The sequence below is a fragment of the Grammomys surdaster genome, unplaced genomic scaffold (genome assembly GCF_004785775.1).
Source record: "Grammomys surdaster isolate TR1022 unplaced genomic scaffold, NIH_TR_1.0 278, whole genome shotgun sequence".
NCBI classification, from domain to species: Eukaryota; Metazoa; Chordata; class Mammalia; order Rodentia; family Muridae; genus Grammomys; species Grammomys surdaster.
The window spans coordinates 15,144,720-15,160,034 of NW_021604719.1; the positions used below are offsets into that span (position 1 = coordinate 15,144,720).

A 15,315-nucleotide genomic window follows, 5' to 3' on the forward strand; every position below is an offset into this window, starting at 1 on the left:
TCCTCCGTGGAGGTCTGCGACTGCTGTCCCGTCCATATCAGGCCGGGCCAGCTGCGGTCCCCGAGAGCTACGCGCCACAGGTGACCGTGTGGCGGGTTGCAGGCGCCGAGCCCGGGGCGGCGCGGGCGGGTCTCCGGCATCCAGGGCCCGCCCCTCGGCCTGGCGCGCGGAGGCGGCGCGCACGCGCAGGGGAACATGGCGGCGGCGGAGCCCTCGGTGGCCGCGCTAGCTGGCGGCGGCGGTGTGGGCGCGGGGGCGCCGTCGGGCGGCGTGCCGGTGCTCTTCTGCTTCTCGGTGTTTGCGCGGCCCGCGTCGGTGCCCCACGGCGCGGGCTACGACGTGCTCATCCAGAAGTTCCTGAGCCTGTACGGCGACCAGCTCGACATGCACCGCAAATTCGTGGTGCAGCTCTTCGCCGAGGAGTGGGGCCAGTACGTGGACCTGCCCAAGGGCTTCGCGGTGAGCGAGCGCTGCAAGCTGCGCCTGGTGCCGCTGCAGATCCAGGTAGGTCCCGCCCCCCGCCGAACCCGGTCACCTCCCCCCCAACCCCCGCGCGGGCCGCCCACGCCCCCACGCGTGTGGTCCCCAGTGCCCCGCGCCTTTGTGCGGCAGCCGCCTGCGTGGCCCCGCGGCCGCCCCTGCTCTTTTTTTTCCCCCACGGGTGATGCAGATCGCGGGCAGAGTTAGCCTCAGGGCTTGTTCCCGGAGTTGTGGTAACCAGTTGCAGAAATGCAAACTTCACTGTGGTGGCTCTCCTCTCCTTTCGGTTTGGTGACAGTCGGGGTGCCTACCTAGGAAGAGAACTGCAGTAGACACTTAAATAGCGTGAAAACCTGTGTGCATCCCTGGCTGAGGAAATTGTACCTAAGGGTTGGAGTTTATTAATTATTATATTGCTAAAAGCCGTACTGTAATACGAGGAAATCGCCTCCTCTTAAAATCTGACGATTCTCTGGCAAATACATGGTTTTGAGAGGAATGGAGATAGGTGTTAACTTACCCACTACAGCGTCTATAGTATTTTTCTCTACGTGCAGAACTGCTAAGTCTTTTCTTTGGAAGACAAACTGAAATGTGGCATTTGAGGGCAGAGGGAAATTTTCATATCCAAGAGCCATTTTGGGAGGCTTATCCCCTAGTTTTTGGTTTTCATCATCTGTACTCAAAGACAGACTGGATTGTGCTGCCCTTCCCCCCAGCATCTATGGATCCAAAGGGAGTACTTTAACTTGATCAAAGTTCATATGTTCAGAGGACAGAGTTCATGGGCTACCTGCCAGAGAAGCTGCAGGAGGTGGAGCGATCTGCCCTGCTGCCCAGATGGAGAGCTGCATTCTTTAGTGCTTAAGATTCTCCATTTTTATCTCTTTAAGAGTTCTAGATGATGCCTCTCTGCAGCCTTCCAAAGATTCGTTTAGATTACTGCTGCCAAATATCCAATATGTTGGATTCACCTTTGACAAATCCATTACGAGCAGTGTAGAAGATACAGACTTCATTGTCAACCATTTCCTGGTATCCTTGAGAGGGAGAGGGGCTCCTACCTGTGACTACGCTTTAGATTTTTAAGTTGGTATTTGTTTTCCTGTGTGCCAGGGTAGGAATTTTATATTTTGACAATTTCAAAATGTGATTCAACTCTTAAAGAGTCTGAAAATCAATAGTGTGTGTGTGTGTGTGTGTGTGTGTGTGTGTGTGTAACATATATGCTAAAACAGCAATGTATAATTCAGGCCACTCTGGCTTTTGAAATACCTTAGAATCGATTTTTTTGTAATCTTGTTTAAAACAATTACCATAACAATAGAAGTACTCTTTGCTATCCCAACAAATAATACTTTTTTTCTCATTAAGTAACCCAAGAATTCTTAAGCTTATTATGTCTGTATTTTGTATATTAAGTTATACATGTTTGTATTTTGAAGTATTTACACATACTTTCATATTCTCACTTTATTAATTACTTTCCCTTAATAAAATAATCATAATAGCAGTACTCTTTCTACTCACTAACAAATAACTTTTCTCGATAAATAACCCAAGAATCCTTAAGCTTACCAGTTCTTTATATCTATATTTTAAAGTACTTACAAATACTTTCATATTCTCACTTTAGTCATTGTAATACTTTCATTCATGTGCCTCTCCCAGCATAGTTGTAGATAACCTATGAAAGAATATTTTACATAGTATATGAAATGATGAACATGTACACACATGTATTTATGTGTGGGGATATATTTTCAGAAAAGATAAGTTATTTTCGTTGCTACTATATTCTCTGGAACATATCTGTATAACTCTACTGACATGGGTGATTTACATCTCAGAGAGTTCATTCCACATAGAGGTGGCATCTGTGAGTGCACTGCACGGTAGACGCAGGCCTGGATTTAGTTCTTGGTGGAGATAGTAATGCCATTCATTTCTCTGAGGAGGAGATTGCCCTGGATTCTCCGGCTATAAAGACAGAGCTGGCAAAGCGTGAACCAGTCCCCAGGAATGTCTGAGCATCTCCTGTAGCATGACTGCTTTCTTTGCATGTTTGATAAGAACACCATTGAGTAGTCTGGAAAGCATGCCAGACTTAAGCTTCTGTTTGTTCATTTCTGTTGAGCTGCTCCCTGCTGTTTTGACAAAGGACACCTGTCACTTAGGAAGACTCACAGTGGCTTCTGGGGAGGTGGGAGTGATAGAGGTGGTAGGCCCTTTCCCTTTGACTGTGCATTCTGTGTGCCGTCCTATGCTTGTGTCCTGTCACGTCATCTCTCCAATTGCACGCCCTGGCTTGCAGATTCTCACTCTAGGATGCCTTTCTGTTTGCTGTGACTGCAGTAGGTAGTGACCTTGTGGGATAGTGGGTGGTTGTGCCACATTGCCCCTGTGATTGGCAGCAATTTTTTTGAGGATGGATCTTGAAGACATCCATTGTCAGTTCTCGTGTATGGGAACTTTTTAGGGACTCCTTTAAAAAAAATATATCCTGTCAGAGTGACTAAATGTCTGCTGACAGCTCAGGTAGCTGAAGACATAGCTCGTGTTTCATTCATGGTTTTGTGTGTCTGCAGTCTGACAGATTTAGAGTCATAGGAGGCAGAATGTGAATGAAGGGGTCATGGGGTGGAACTTTAGGTCTCTTTATAACGACTCTTGTACTTTGTCTAACTGTGTTTTCCATGTCTGCATGACAGAGATATGTAATGTTGGAGACTCATGTTAAGGCAGGCAGTTGTCACAGACACAGACCTTTTCCAGGGCAGGGAGAGCCCAAGCAGAAGGCAGGAAGAAATGGATGCAGGCCAGATAAGACAGAAGGCTTTGGCAACTTTTCGAGGGCAAGAGATACAAGCTTCCCTGGGCAGGTTATTTTGACCTCTTCCAGGGATGGTTAAGTGGGAGAACATTTGGACCCAGTGTTCATGTTCTAGTGAGATTTTATGAGGGTGACGCACAGACATTTTACTAGAAGAAGACAGTTAAGTTCACAAAAGAAAGGAGGAAAGGCAGCTACACAAAGAAGAGAGAAAGGAATATGGTCTGCTTGTGGCTTGCTGGTTGGAAGGTAGAGATTGGGGCTGCAGAAGTGTCTTAGGGTTTTACTGCTGTAAACAAGCACCATGACCAAGGCAACATTTCATTGGAGTTGGCTTACAGGTTCAGAGGTTCAGTCCATTATCATCAAGGTGGGACCATGGCAACATTCAGGCAGGCATGGTGCAGGAGGAACTCAGAGTTCTACAGCCTCATCTGAAGGCTGCTAGCAGAATACTGGCTTCTAGGCAGCTAGGATGGTCTTATAGCCCATACCCACAGTGACACACCTACTCCAACAAGGCCACATGTACTCCAGCAGGGTGACACCTTCTAATAGTGCCACTCCTTGGGCTGAGCATATACAAACTTATCGAAAGGACATTTGTTTGTAGGAGTGTCGCAGAAAAAATAGACCGATAAGCTCACGCTCAGACTGAGTAGAGACACTGGTAGGGTGTATCTGGGGTGCCGAGTGCTTTAGGGGGCACTGAGAAGAGATGCCTAGATCTCGAGTTTGAGGTGTTGTCTCCAGACTGTTGGTTTGATAGACAAAGGAGGTTATAGGATAATACAGTTATAGAGGTATATGGGCCACTTAAAAACTTTGAGTATTGCAGAGTAATTCCCAAAACAATGTATCTGTTTGTTTCTTTGTGTAAATTAGTTTCTACCTATAAGTCAACTGTATCTGAGAGTGGGAACTGTGACCTGCATTTGAATTTGTCCCCTTAGGTTTAGTTAGCCATGGGGAATCTTAATGTAGATTTAAATGTCATTGTGCTCTTGGCTCAGCCCAGTTTCACCTTCATCCCAGCCTGAGGCATTTTAAGAGATCCTTCAAGTCTCAGCTGTCAGTGGGTAGGCACAGCTGATTTTCCTTGAGAGTCAGAGAGCTCAGACTCTGGATTGCGGGGTAATGTTATACCAGGGACATCGATACCCAGGGTAGGTACACATATTGTAAGAGCAAAAGTAAAATATTCTCTTGCCATCTAAAGGGAAAGACTCAGAATCTGTTTTGCCAAAAATAAATCTTCATCATGCGCTTTATTGTGGTGTCTGGAAATGCGCTTTATGAATGAGTTTCTTAATTCTGCAGACAAAATTGGCACAGTGATGTTTCTAGAGCCATCTTAATAGCAAATTGTCTTTAACCTCGTTAGAGAGCTTCTCAGCCTGTGCTGACTCAAGTGTTTGTTTTGCTGGATATCACCACAGCTGAAGAAAAGTACTGTTTATCTTACTGTTTTAAAAATAAGGAAATTATATCGGAAGATGTCAATGATTTACCTAAATTTATGTAATTGAACACAATGAAACTGAGATTTGGACTCAGGTTCTAATACCTACAAACCTGGGCTGTGTCTAGAATCCTCACAGATTGTGTATGTGGGGTGGGAAATCAATCTGTTTTAAATGAGTTGATTCTAGGTCAGGGTCTTACCGAAGCTATGTAATTGGATTGGAAACACTTAGGACTTAAATACTGGATGAAAATAAGAAATGAAAAGAAAGGACATGGATACTCCTGTTTATGGTGGAGGAGAAAGTGTATTCTCGATAAAAGGGAGCGCATAGCCAGAGGCAGAGACATCTGGGAGAGTCCAGAGTGAAAGTGACCCTGAGCTGCAGAGTGAGGAGGAAGGAAGGAACCAGGTGCAGGCTCCAAGAGGGGAAAAGGTTAAAAAGAAAGAGCTAGTAACCAAAATGGCTGGATTGTATATGGAAGAGCCTCTGAAGGAAGAGCAGCTTAGACCCTGGACAAGAAAGTTTGGAGAGTATAGGACAGGGTATTCCAGCCATGCCTTGGAACTGAGGGATGCTGGGAGAAGCTGGCTGCTAGGTCCACCTTGATATATTAATTAAGTGCTTCATCCCTTTGTCCCAGGGTCGAGACCTAAGGGTACCTAGATCCCCTTCACACTCTTACTCAAGTAGAGCATGTTTGTCTCGTGACTCTAATGGGCTACCCATTTTAAAAGAAAAAAAATCAACATCTTAAAACGTTCCCCACTCCTAAACACATACAGGTTCCTCACGATGGCACGGGGGCTATCATTAGCACTGCTGACTGAGGAACTGAAACAACACAGACATTCTCACATTTCCAGAGGCTAGACCGAAGGGCATGAGCAGGGATGGTTCCTTCTGAGGGCTGTGAGGAAGGATTTTTTTATGATTCTCTCTACCTCATGTCTGTGGAAGACCCTGGCTTATAGATTCCATGACTCCAATGTTTGCTTTCATGGTCAAGGCATTCTTGTGCACCAGCGAGTTAGTTAATCCGCTCTATGCTCCTGGCGGGTTTCGCTTCAAGCCACCACCCGCCAGAGCCCTCTGGATTCAAGAATGAAAGAATGAAAGACACGCATTCGTGTCTTGATATGCCGTGACTAGCTCAGTGGTTGAACACTTCTAACACTCCCTGCAGCTAGCAAACACTCCCCTACCTATCAATCAAAAACCAACTGGGGCCAGAGACCTTCAGTATTCGGACACAGATTCCTGATTTGGGGAGCTGAATTAAGGCAAAGCATTAGAATCAATTCCCAACATCCTTATTTGTCCATCTCTCTGTATAAGCATCTCCTTTCCATAGGGACCCCAGTCATCTTCCCTTACTTGTGCACCTTACTTAGTGGGTGTCTTTATCTTAAGTCAGGTTATCTGTAGTGGCTGTAGCTCCATAGAAGGTCCTTCTCTAAGGCACTGGGGTTAGGAATTTGAAGTAAGGGGAATATGGGACACTATTCAGCAGGGAGATACCATATCCTACTTCTGTTCTGGGAATGGGTAAGAATCATTAACCTAGGCTAGCCATGTTTTGTTTTCCTGAGTGGCCAGCCAGTGGCCATTTTGTTAAGTGATCAGAGCATATGGCCAGGGTAATAGGAATATCAAAACTTTTCTGTGGAAAGCCTATAGGTATTCTATTCAATATGAAATTTCAGGTCAGTGCCACACTGTGGCAGGTCTAAAGGAAGTGGACAAAGAGTTTTGTACTTAAATTCTGTCTCTTAAACTTTTGTTTCAGGAAGTCACTGATTATAATAATCCTTTATATTTAAATGTGTATGTTCCTATATATATGTATATTCATATATATATGTATATAAATGTAACTTGTGTTTCTTGTGTCTGCACTGATGTGCAAATGATACATCTTTTGCTTCTGAAACAATTTAGTCAAATCTGCTTTTGTCATGGTAGTTTTGGTCATACTGAAGTTGTAACTTGTGTATTGTGGGCAATTAGCAATACTTCTGGGTACCTACGATTTAACTTTAACTAAAATTTGTGAGTCAGGATAAAAAAATTGCTGAATTATAACTGAATTAAATTGTAATGGCAGCTTGTTAGAATCCATATGATAGACAGGATTAGGCAGATAACATTGTTAGAAGTTTTTTGTTTTTTGTTTTTCCCTTTTTCTAAGTTTCCTTTTCTAGTTTGTTAGATCTGAAGGTTATCTCTACAGTCACGCGGTATCTCCAACTACTATATCCCAGGGAAGCCATTGTTTTTATTTTAAGTATAAGACTTGCATTTTATAAGTGTTAAAACTTTTTTTTTAAATGCTGCAGTTGCATAGATAAGACAGATTTTTCTATTCCTCTGTCCCACCAGCTCATCTGTTAATATTTTACTTTATTGTGGTTTATCTATCTATCACACCCAGCTAGCTGCCCAGCATGAAGTACTATTAACTAAGCTGTGCACCAGATTTTTTCTAATTGTTTTTATTTTTTTTTTTTTGGTGTGTGTGTGTGTGTGTGTGTGTGTTTCAGTGCAGTTCAAAAATGGACATCAGATCACCTGGATCTAGAGTTGCAGGCAATTGTGAGCTGCCCACTGCATGCTGGGAACTAAACCTGGGTCCTCTGGAAGAGCAGTGCATGCTTTTAACCACAGAGCCATCTCTATGGCCTCTGAACACTGGCTTTTACTATTGTTTTTCTTCCTGTCTTTTCTTTGTTTGGTATTTCAGGATGACCTTATCCACAATCCAGTCCAGGATAACGTTAAACCACTTGCCGTGGCTATGTTGGTTCCTCTGTGGTCTGACACTGTCTTTGGTTTTGATTATTACGAATGACCTTGACAGTACCGAGAAGCACCAGTCAGATGTTTTGGTGGGATGACCTAAGTTTTTCCATGTGGGGTGTTTTTCTTATGGATAACCTGAGGTTGTGAGACTCTGAAGATCTGTGCAGGCCATTCTTATGTCAAGCACACACATGGGTTTGTCAGTGTGAATTACTGAGTGCATGATTGAGGACCCTGTAGCTGATTTGTCTGTCAGTTTTCCCTTGAGTCAGGTACTTGCCCTCACACTACTTCTGGCAGATTTCGCCAGTTGCACCCAAAGGGTATGGGGAAGTGTTTGAGACCCACACAATCAGGAATTCCATCTCTACAAGAAGAGGAGTCACTCTTCACTTTAACACCTTTGTTTACTGAAAAGGGTTCTGTGGGGTGAGGACTGCTTGAGGGCTATTTCTCTGCCCTCAGAACATAGATCTAGATTTCTGGCTAGGTGAGGATTTATTCCTTTACTTTTGATAACTGAATGTTTTGACCATTTTTATCTTGTGGTTCCTGTAAAATAGTATGTTATTTGATATATTCTTATATTTTTTACATAGTCTTTATGAATACTAGAATGACATTTTTCTAACTTAGAATAATGTGTTCCTACCTCACCAGATGCCAGTGAGTCTGAGTTTGGCTTGCTTCTTGTATCTTGGATCTTTTATTCCAGCTCCCCTGTCAGTTCCTGCAGCTGCTAATTTGTCTGCCTCTAGCACTGTGTTTCTAGTTGTTGGAAACGCTCTTAACTTTCTGTGTATTTAGGATGCAGACTGCTAGTCTGGTGTGGGACCTACAGTGTTAGACGGTGTAGACTGAGTTAGTATGTTAGTGTGTGTGAACTGTGAGCATTTTAGGGCTTGACTGTTAGCTCATTAATAACACTTGCCAGGTTTCCTGTGAAAACTTGCTGGCAAATTGGAATGGCCAGTCTGGCTGAGTTGTATGACTGTAGTTTCAAATAGTCCACTTGTAAGTAAAGTGTTTACATCTTTCACTCAAATCACAGTAGCACTGTGATACTTACTATTTAAATTTAAGAAAGAAAAACAGATCTTTGAGCATAAGTAATTAAGACTTAATGGTTACTGGGATTTTAAAATGCATAAGTCATAAAGCAGTGATTGCTTTAAAAAATAAAATCCTGAATATGCAAAAATTGGTCTTCCCGGCTTCTGTGTGTAGATCACATGCACTGCTTTGAAAATGACTCCAGTACAGAGACCTTGGGCAGGCACTCTGGCTCCGAAGATTAAGGTGCTTGTTGCCAAGCCTGATAACCTGATATCTAATCCCTGAGGCCATGTCTTAGAAGGAGAGACCAGACTCCCAGGACTTGTCCACTGACCTGCTAGTGTAAATCCTCGAGCTTGCACACACACACACACACAATAAATAAATAAATAAATAAACAAACAAATGTAAAATAAAAAAGAGTATAATTTAAAAACAGAGTGAGGAGACAGCCAGGGAGGGCGCTTGAGCACATTAATCCTGCTCTGTTGGTGAGGTTGGACTCTCCCTATAGTGTTAACTGTTAGGTAGGTAGCTCTCACCTTCTAGTGCGGTATGCTACCGGATTGCCCTTGATGAAGGAGTGTGCATGCCTGCCGTAGCCTCAGCTGCAGTGGGAGATGAAAGTAGTAGAGGCTGCAACCAGAACACAGAAAAAGCTATCTTAGAGCAGTGAGGATAGCTGCAGCGTCAGGGATAAAAGATTTCTTTCAGTGGCTCCTTTAATCCAGGTAGGAATTGTCTCCTCTAGAGTCTGCCGCCTGCAGAGATGGTAAGAGTCTAGGGCCGAGCTGCTGCAGAGACTACAACCGTGTAATTGGGACACAGGCTTCTCCAGGATATTAATAATTGATATCTGTGGGTGGTTTTAGAGGATGCAAAACAGGACAACTAGAGGGGGTTTAGTGGGTGACTAGGGAGAGTAATGGCATTGGTTCCCTCCGGAACAACCACGTTCTTTGCAGAGCTTTCTTTAGTTTGCAGGTGGAAAGTAAAGCTCCTTGGGCTTGTAAGTATCCAATGAAGTTAAATTCCTGTAGTCAGTGTGATTTTACATGTGAGTAGATCCTCACTGGGCCCAGACTGTTGGCATGTGCTACCTGTTATGTTTTGCTGGTATAATGGGGTGTAGTTGCGGCAGGGGTAGCACCTTGGTAGGCCCATGTTGAGGTGTTCCCCTGAAGAGATGCCATAAACCTAGTATAAGGAAAGTTTGTTGGGAAAGAGAGGGGATGGGGAAGGGGTAGAGGCAGGGAAAGAGGGAGAGAAAGACAGAAAGTGGCTGGGGGGAGAGTGTGTGTGTGTCTGTGTGTGTGTGTGTGTGTGTGTGTGTGTGTGTCTGTCTGTCTGTCTGTCTGTCTGTCTGTCTGTCTGTGTCTGTGTGTGTTTGGATAGCCAAGCAGTCCCACACCTGACAGGCTGCTACGTAAGCTGTTGCTGGGTTGCAGATATGAAGCTTGGAAATTTAATACTCAGTTTCCCTACTAATTCATTAATTTTCCCACTCCTAATAATGTTTGAGAATTCCCTCTTGGTGTGTTCCTTTCCCACCACCCTTTCCTTTCCCAGTTTGAATGTTTCATTTACTGCACTCCAGAAGTCACCCTTGCAAGTGACTTTTATCTTGATAGCAGAGATTTTATGTTTGCTACAAATCAGCTTGTTTTCTTGTTTGCCTTTACTTCTATGTTTCACAGTCTCTGCTACAGATGATTTTTTTTCAATTGTTACCTTCCTTACATGAGTTACTTTACAATTTAATTTCTGTCTGTAATACCATTATCATATTTACATTTTTAATGTAAATATTTTCTAACTTGAAGGTAACATATTCACAATAACATTAAGCAAATACTTTTAAATCCACCAAAAAAGAGCATAAAATTTTTAAATTATATAACTGCCTTTTTTTTGATATCTTCTTTTTCTTTATATTTTTATACTGAAGTGCTATTCAAATGTTTCGTTGTAAGATTAACATTTTATGGTAAGTGTTTCTCCTTAGACGAAAGAAATCTTTGAAACATATATATATGTATTTTTAATTGACTAAAATGTTTTCTTTCTGAAAGTATTAAAATTTGTCTAAACTTTTATGTATTGTTGGTCTTTGCTTTATGTCCCCTCTTTTCTACCAAATGCAGTTTGGAGAATGCCTTTGTGGGTAATACCTGTTTTGGGGGGTGACTTAGGGTAACAGACACCATGACCAGGCAAGTCTTATAAAGGACAACATTTAATTGAGGCTGGCTTACAGGTTCAGAGGTTCAGTCCATTATCATCATGGTGGGAGCATGGCAACGTTCAGACACACATGGTACAGGAGGAGCTGAGAGTTCTATATCTTCATCTGAAGGCTGCTAGCAGAATACTGACTTCCAGGCAGCTAGGATGAGTATCTTAAAGCCCACGTCCACAGTGATAAACATACTCCAACAAGGCCACACTTTCTAATAGTGCCACTTCCTGGGCTGAACATATACATACTGTCACAGGGGCGGGAGGGGGTGATAATTCAGATCATTCTTTATACATATTATAAGTTTACTGACTGAGGCAAACAATAGGAACATTTTTCTGTTTGTAGTGACATCCACTGGAAATAAATGTCATTGTAATACAAATGCCAGATCACTTTCGTCTTCTTTATTCTCAGCTTACGACCCTGGGAAATCTCACACCTCAGAGCACTGTGTTTTTCTGCTGTGACATGCAGGAAAGATTCCGTCCAGCCATCAAGTACTTTGGAGACATCATTAGTGTGGGACAGAGACTGGTATGCTCCTGCATTTGCTTCTTCTAATTGTCTGAAGGACAAAGTGCATTCATATCTGTATTCAATACAATGTGTATTTATATCTCTACTCAACACATTTTTTTTATACCTTTGTTTGATGCTTTTCAGTTGCAAGGAGCTCGGATATTAGGGATTCCAGTTATCATAACAGAGCAATACCCCAAAGGACTTGGCAGCACCGTTCAAGAAATTGACTTAACGGGTGTAAAACTGGTTCTTCCAAAGACCAAGTTTTCTATGGTGTTACCTGAAGTCGAAGCAGCATTAGCTGAAATTCCTGGCGTCCGAAGTGTTGTGTTGTTTGGAGTAGAAGTAAGTTCCCTTTTGGGTTTGGAGCGCATCATTTGTGGGAAAACTCAGCGTTCCTAGAACGCAGTCTTGCTTATAGGATGCTGATGAGTGGCACTGAGGAAGATGGCCACCACCTGTTATGTGCTCTCCACCTGCAGGGCGCTGATTCAAATGCCCTGTAGCTGCTAACACCTTGAACCCTCCCAATAACCCTGTGACTTATGGGCCCTGTGTCCCCCAGTACCACAGATAAGAAACTAAGGCATAAAGGTATCACACCCTGCCCAAAGTCAGACAACTAGTGGGCGGGGCTGCGTTTGATCTTCAGCTGTTCTGAGAACCACCTGCTGCCTGCTTTGGAAGACGTTTTCCCCAAAGAGATTACTTTTATTTATGTGTGCTTGGACTTGATTGGGGGCACATTTTGTGCTGTTCCGCACCTCATACCCAAACAGCTCCAAGGTTGTACAGTTCATTGTCCTTCAAGTAGGTATGTGTACATGCTCTTATGAAGGGAAAAAATACTCATGGATTCCTAGTGCCAATTTCAGTTGATTTATTACATTTCATTTTATATAGTTTTCAAGGTGACTTTGCTGGGTAGTATGGGACTTGCAATGTAGCCTCGGCTGACATTGAATTGATAACAATCCTCCTGCCTCTGCCTCCTGAGTGCAGAAATGGCAACCCTGTACCAACATACCCAGCTTATTCACTCAGTGCAATAGAATAGCATTGACGTAATATGGTTATATTTTGATAATAATGTTTTTATCATAATAGGTTCTCATAACAGAGAGAATTAGTCTTCCCTTTAGTCATTTTTACTTCAGTTATGGTTGCAGAGAGGAAGCTCATAGTGGAACTGTGTCATACAGATGCACTGGCTTTTGCATACGCTTTTTATTCATCGTGATTAATTCTTAGAGGGGGTTTTGCTTGCTTTGTGTCCTCTGCTGAGGCAGTGCTATAAGTCAGCACCTGCAGTGACGGGGTCTGTACAGTACAGTCTGTTAGTAGTGGGCACTGGATAATCCCTGATCTTCAAATGAATAAGCCAAAGCTAGAGAATGCCGATTTATGCCTAAAACTATCTGGCTAACTAGAGCCTGAGCTCAATATGAGAGGGATTATTCCATTTCCGGTCCTTTCTGGTCTGTCCTAATGTATTCGTAAAGTGTTTTTGGATTTTGGCCTGCGTTGTAAATTGCTTCCCTGGCCTGTCTTTACTTCTGTATGACTCCATTGCCCCAGTGCTTTCTCAGCACTGCAGCCTCGTCTTCTGAGCTGTGCACCTGATATGGATGCAGACGGAAACCCAAATGCAAGTGGTCCTACACCTGAGTGGTGATAGTGAGCTTTTGCAAGGTCACTCAGGGGGCACAGGTGAACGTCATTAGACATTTTAATAGTGTTCGGAGAGTCTGTTCAATGTGACCGTAAAAAACACGGATAAAAGCCAGTTCTCTGCCTGTGGAGATGCTGATGTAACACTGGAGCTTGCCTAGCTCTTGAGAGCCAGAATGATGCTGTTAAGCTTTGCACCGACAGTTTACCATATTCTTACATATGATGCTTTCCTTTCCTTCGAGACGCACGTATGTATCCAGCAGACTGCCCTGGAGCTGGTTGGCCGAGGCATCGAGGTTCACATTGTTGCTGATGCCACCTCCTCGAGAAGCATGATGGACAGGATGTTTGCTCTTGAGGTACTTGTTCTACTTAAAAATAACGTCTTCATTGAATTTTCAGCAAAATTAGGAGTCTGTAATATTTAACAACACTGAAAGATTTGCCTTTTAAACTTTAGCTTGGCTCAGCATCACCTGAGCACACACGCATTGATAATAAATGAAGTATAAATTTAAAACAGTTGTAAAGAAATGCCAGAGGGTTTGCTGTTGTGAGATCATCTAGTGCTCTGGTACAGACTGGCTTGTGCATTGTTCTTTGTTGGGACTGTGCCAGCTCTGGAGCCTGACGTGCCCTGCAGATTGCAAAAGGAAAGGACAGAAGATGAAAGGCCATAGGGAACTGGCCACCTTTCTCCCAGTAACAGCTGATTCAAAACATGGTGGGCTTCCCTTCTTGCTTTTTACTGAAAGATTAGAACCTCTCTTGGGATTGTAGGTAGACATTTGCTCTTTGTCTGTTTATTACAATATTTCTCTTAATTCCCTGAGAATTTCATGGTTTTAAGCATGACCAGCTCTCTCCAACTCCTTCCTATACACCACCCTCACCATCTAAGTTTGAGATTACGTTTTTGTTTTTTTTTTTTAAGTCCCTTCCCCATAAGTCTAATTTGTGTTGCCCGTCTGGTCTTGGGTTTGGGTCCAAGCCCTGCAGTGTAGTTGGTTAGCCTATAAGGCCTCATATCTTTAAAAGACGCCAACTCACCTTTCTCCCAGTAGCTATTCAATACCAATGGCTCCTCAGCTAGATATGGAATTTATGTGTCCACCTTCCACTCCCTGTGCTTGGATTTTGTCTGTCTGGAGCTTACAGAGGTCTTGTGTGGTGTTGACACTGCTCTGAGTTCACATGGGCATTTTCTCTGGTATGTCTAGAAAATACTGCTTCCTGGATCTTACAGTCTTTCTGTCCCTTTTTCCTCAAAGACTCTGGAGCTTTGGGGTAAGGACCATAAAATGATTGTCTGATAGGTAGAAGTCTATTTTTTTTAAATGTCCTCATGCCCATTAGAAATTTTTTTAGTGGGCAGGAGAATGTCTAATGAATGGGGCCGCTCCTCATCTCAGCAAGGTTCTATAAGCTCATGAGTCCCTCAGAATCCACTTTTCAAGCTCCCTTATTAACCGAGATTTTACAGCTGTCAGGTCAGCCCCACTGAGCAGCTGTCTTCATGGACTTTCCTGTGGAAACTTTATTGCCATGGTAATGATCAGACTTTGAAGCGTTTTAAAGGAACCAAATGGTCGAAAGCCATGCAAACAGAAAAAAATCTTGTGCGCTGTGAAGGTATTTCCAGGACTTTCCTTCTACATTCATATGGATTGTTTTACCTATTCCTCTCTTGTACATTACATCTTGACCAGAGTTTTCTCTCCTTCCACTCCTCTCAGTTCTATCTCCCCACCTCCCCTCTTCCCCAGATCCACTGTTCCTCGGTTTCCCCTCAGAAAAGAGCAGGTCTCCCAGGGTATCAACCGAACATAGAATAACAAGTTTCAAAAAGACTAGGCACAAACTCTCATATAAAGGGTGGTTGAGGCAATCCAGTAGGGGGAAAGGGGTCCCAAGAGCAGGCAACAGAGTCAGAGATACCCCCACTCCATTGTTAGGGGTTCCACAAAAACACCCAATTACACAACTATAATGTATGTGCAGAAAACCTAGCTCGGATCCATACAGGCTCTGTGCTTTAGTCTCTTTGAGCTCTGCTTAGTTGATTCTGTGGGCTCTGAGACATGCTGGGAAGGGACAGAAAAAGCTGGATCTTTTGCCTGGACACAGAAGAGACTGTGTAGATGAAAGTACATCAAGGCTGGAAGTGGGAAAGTGACCACAGCATGTCAGATAGTGGTGTGCAGTGTCTGCAGTGAGGTCAGGTGATGGTGTGCAGTGTC

At 43.4% G+C, this 15,315-nt stretch overlaps 1 protein-coding gene across 1 annotated transcript in view; it reads left to right on the forward strand.

Annotated features, from left to right (window-relative positions):
* The first annotated feature begins 187 nt into the window (after positions 1-187).
* Positions 188-15,315, forward strand: part of Isoc1 (isochorismatase domain containing 1) — a 20,527-nt gene continuing 5,399 nt past the window's right edge. Inside the window, exons 1-4 of the mRNA XM_028777152.1 lie at positions 188-504; positions 11,294-11,413; positions 11,543-11,746; positions 13,318-13,434. Of these exons, the coding sequence (XP_028632985.1) occupies positions 196-504; positions 11,294-11,413; positions 11,543-11,746; positions 13,318-13,434 (750 nt within the window). The 5' untranslated portion in view covers positions 188-195. The remainder of the gene's footprint in view (positions 505-11,293; positions 11,414-11,542; positions 11,747-13,317; positions 13,435-15,315) is intronic.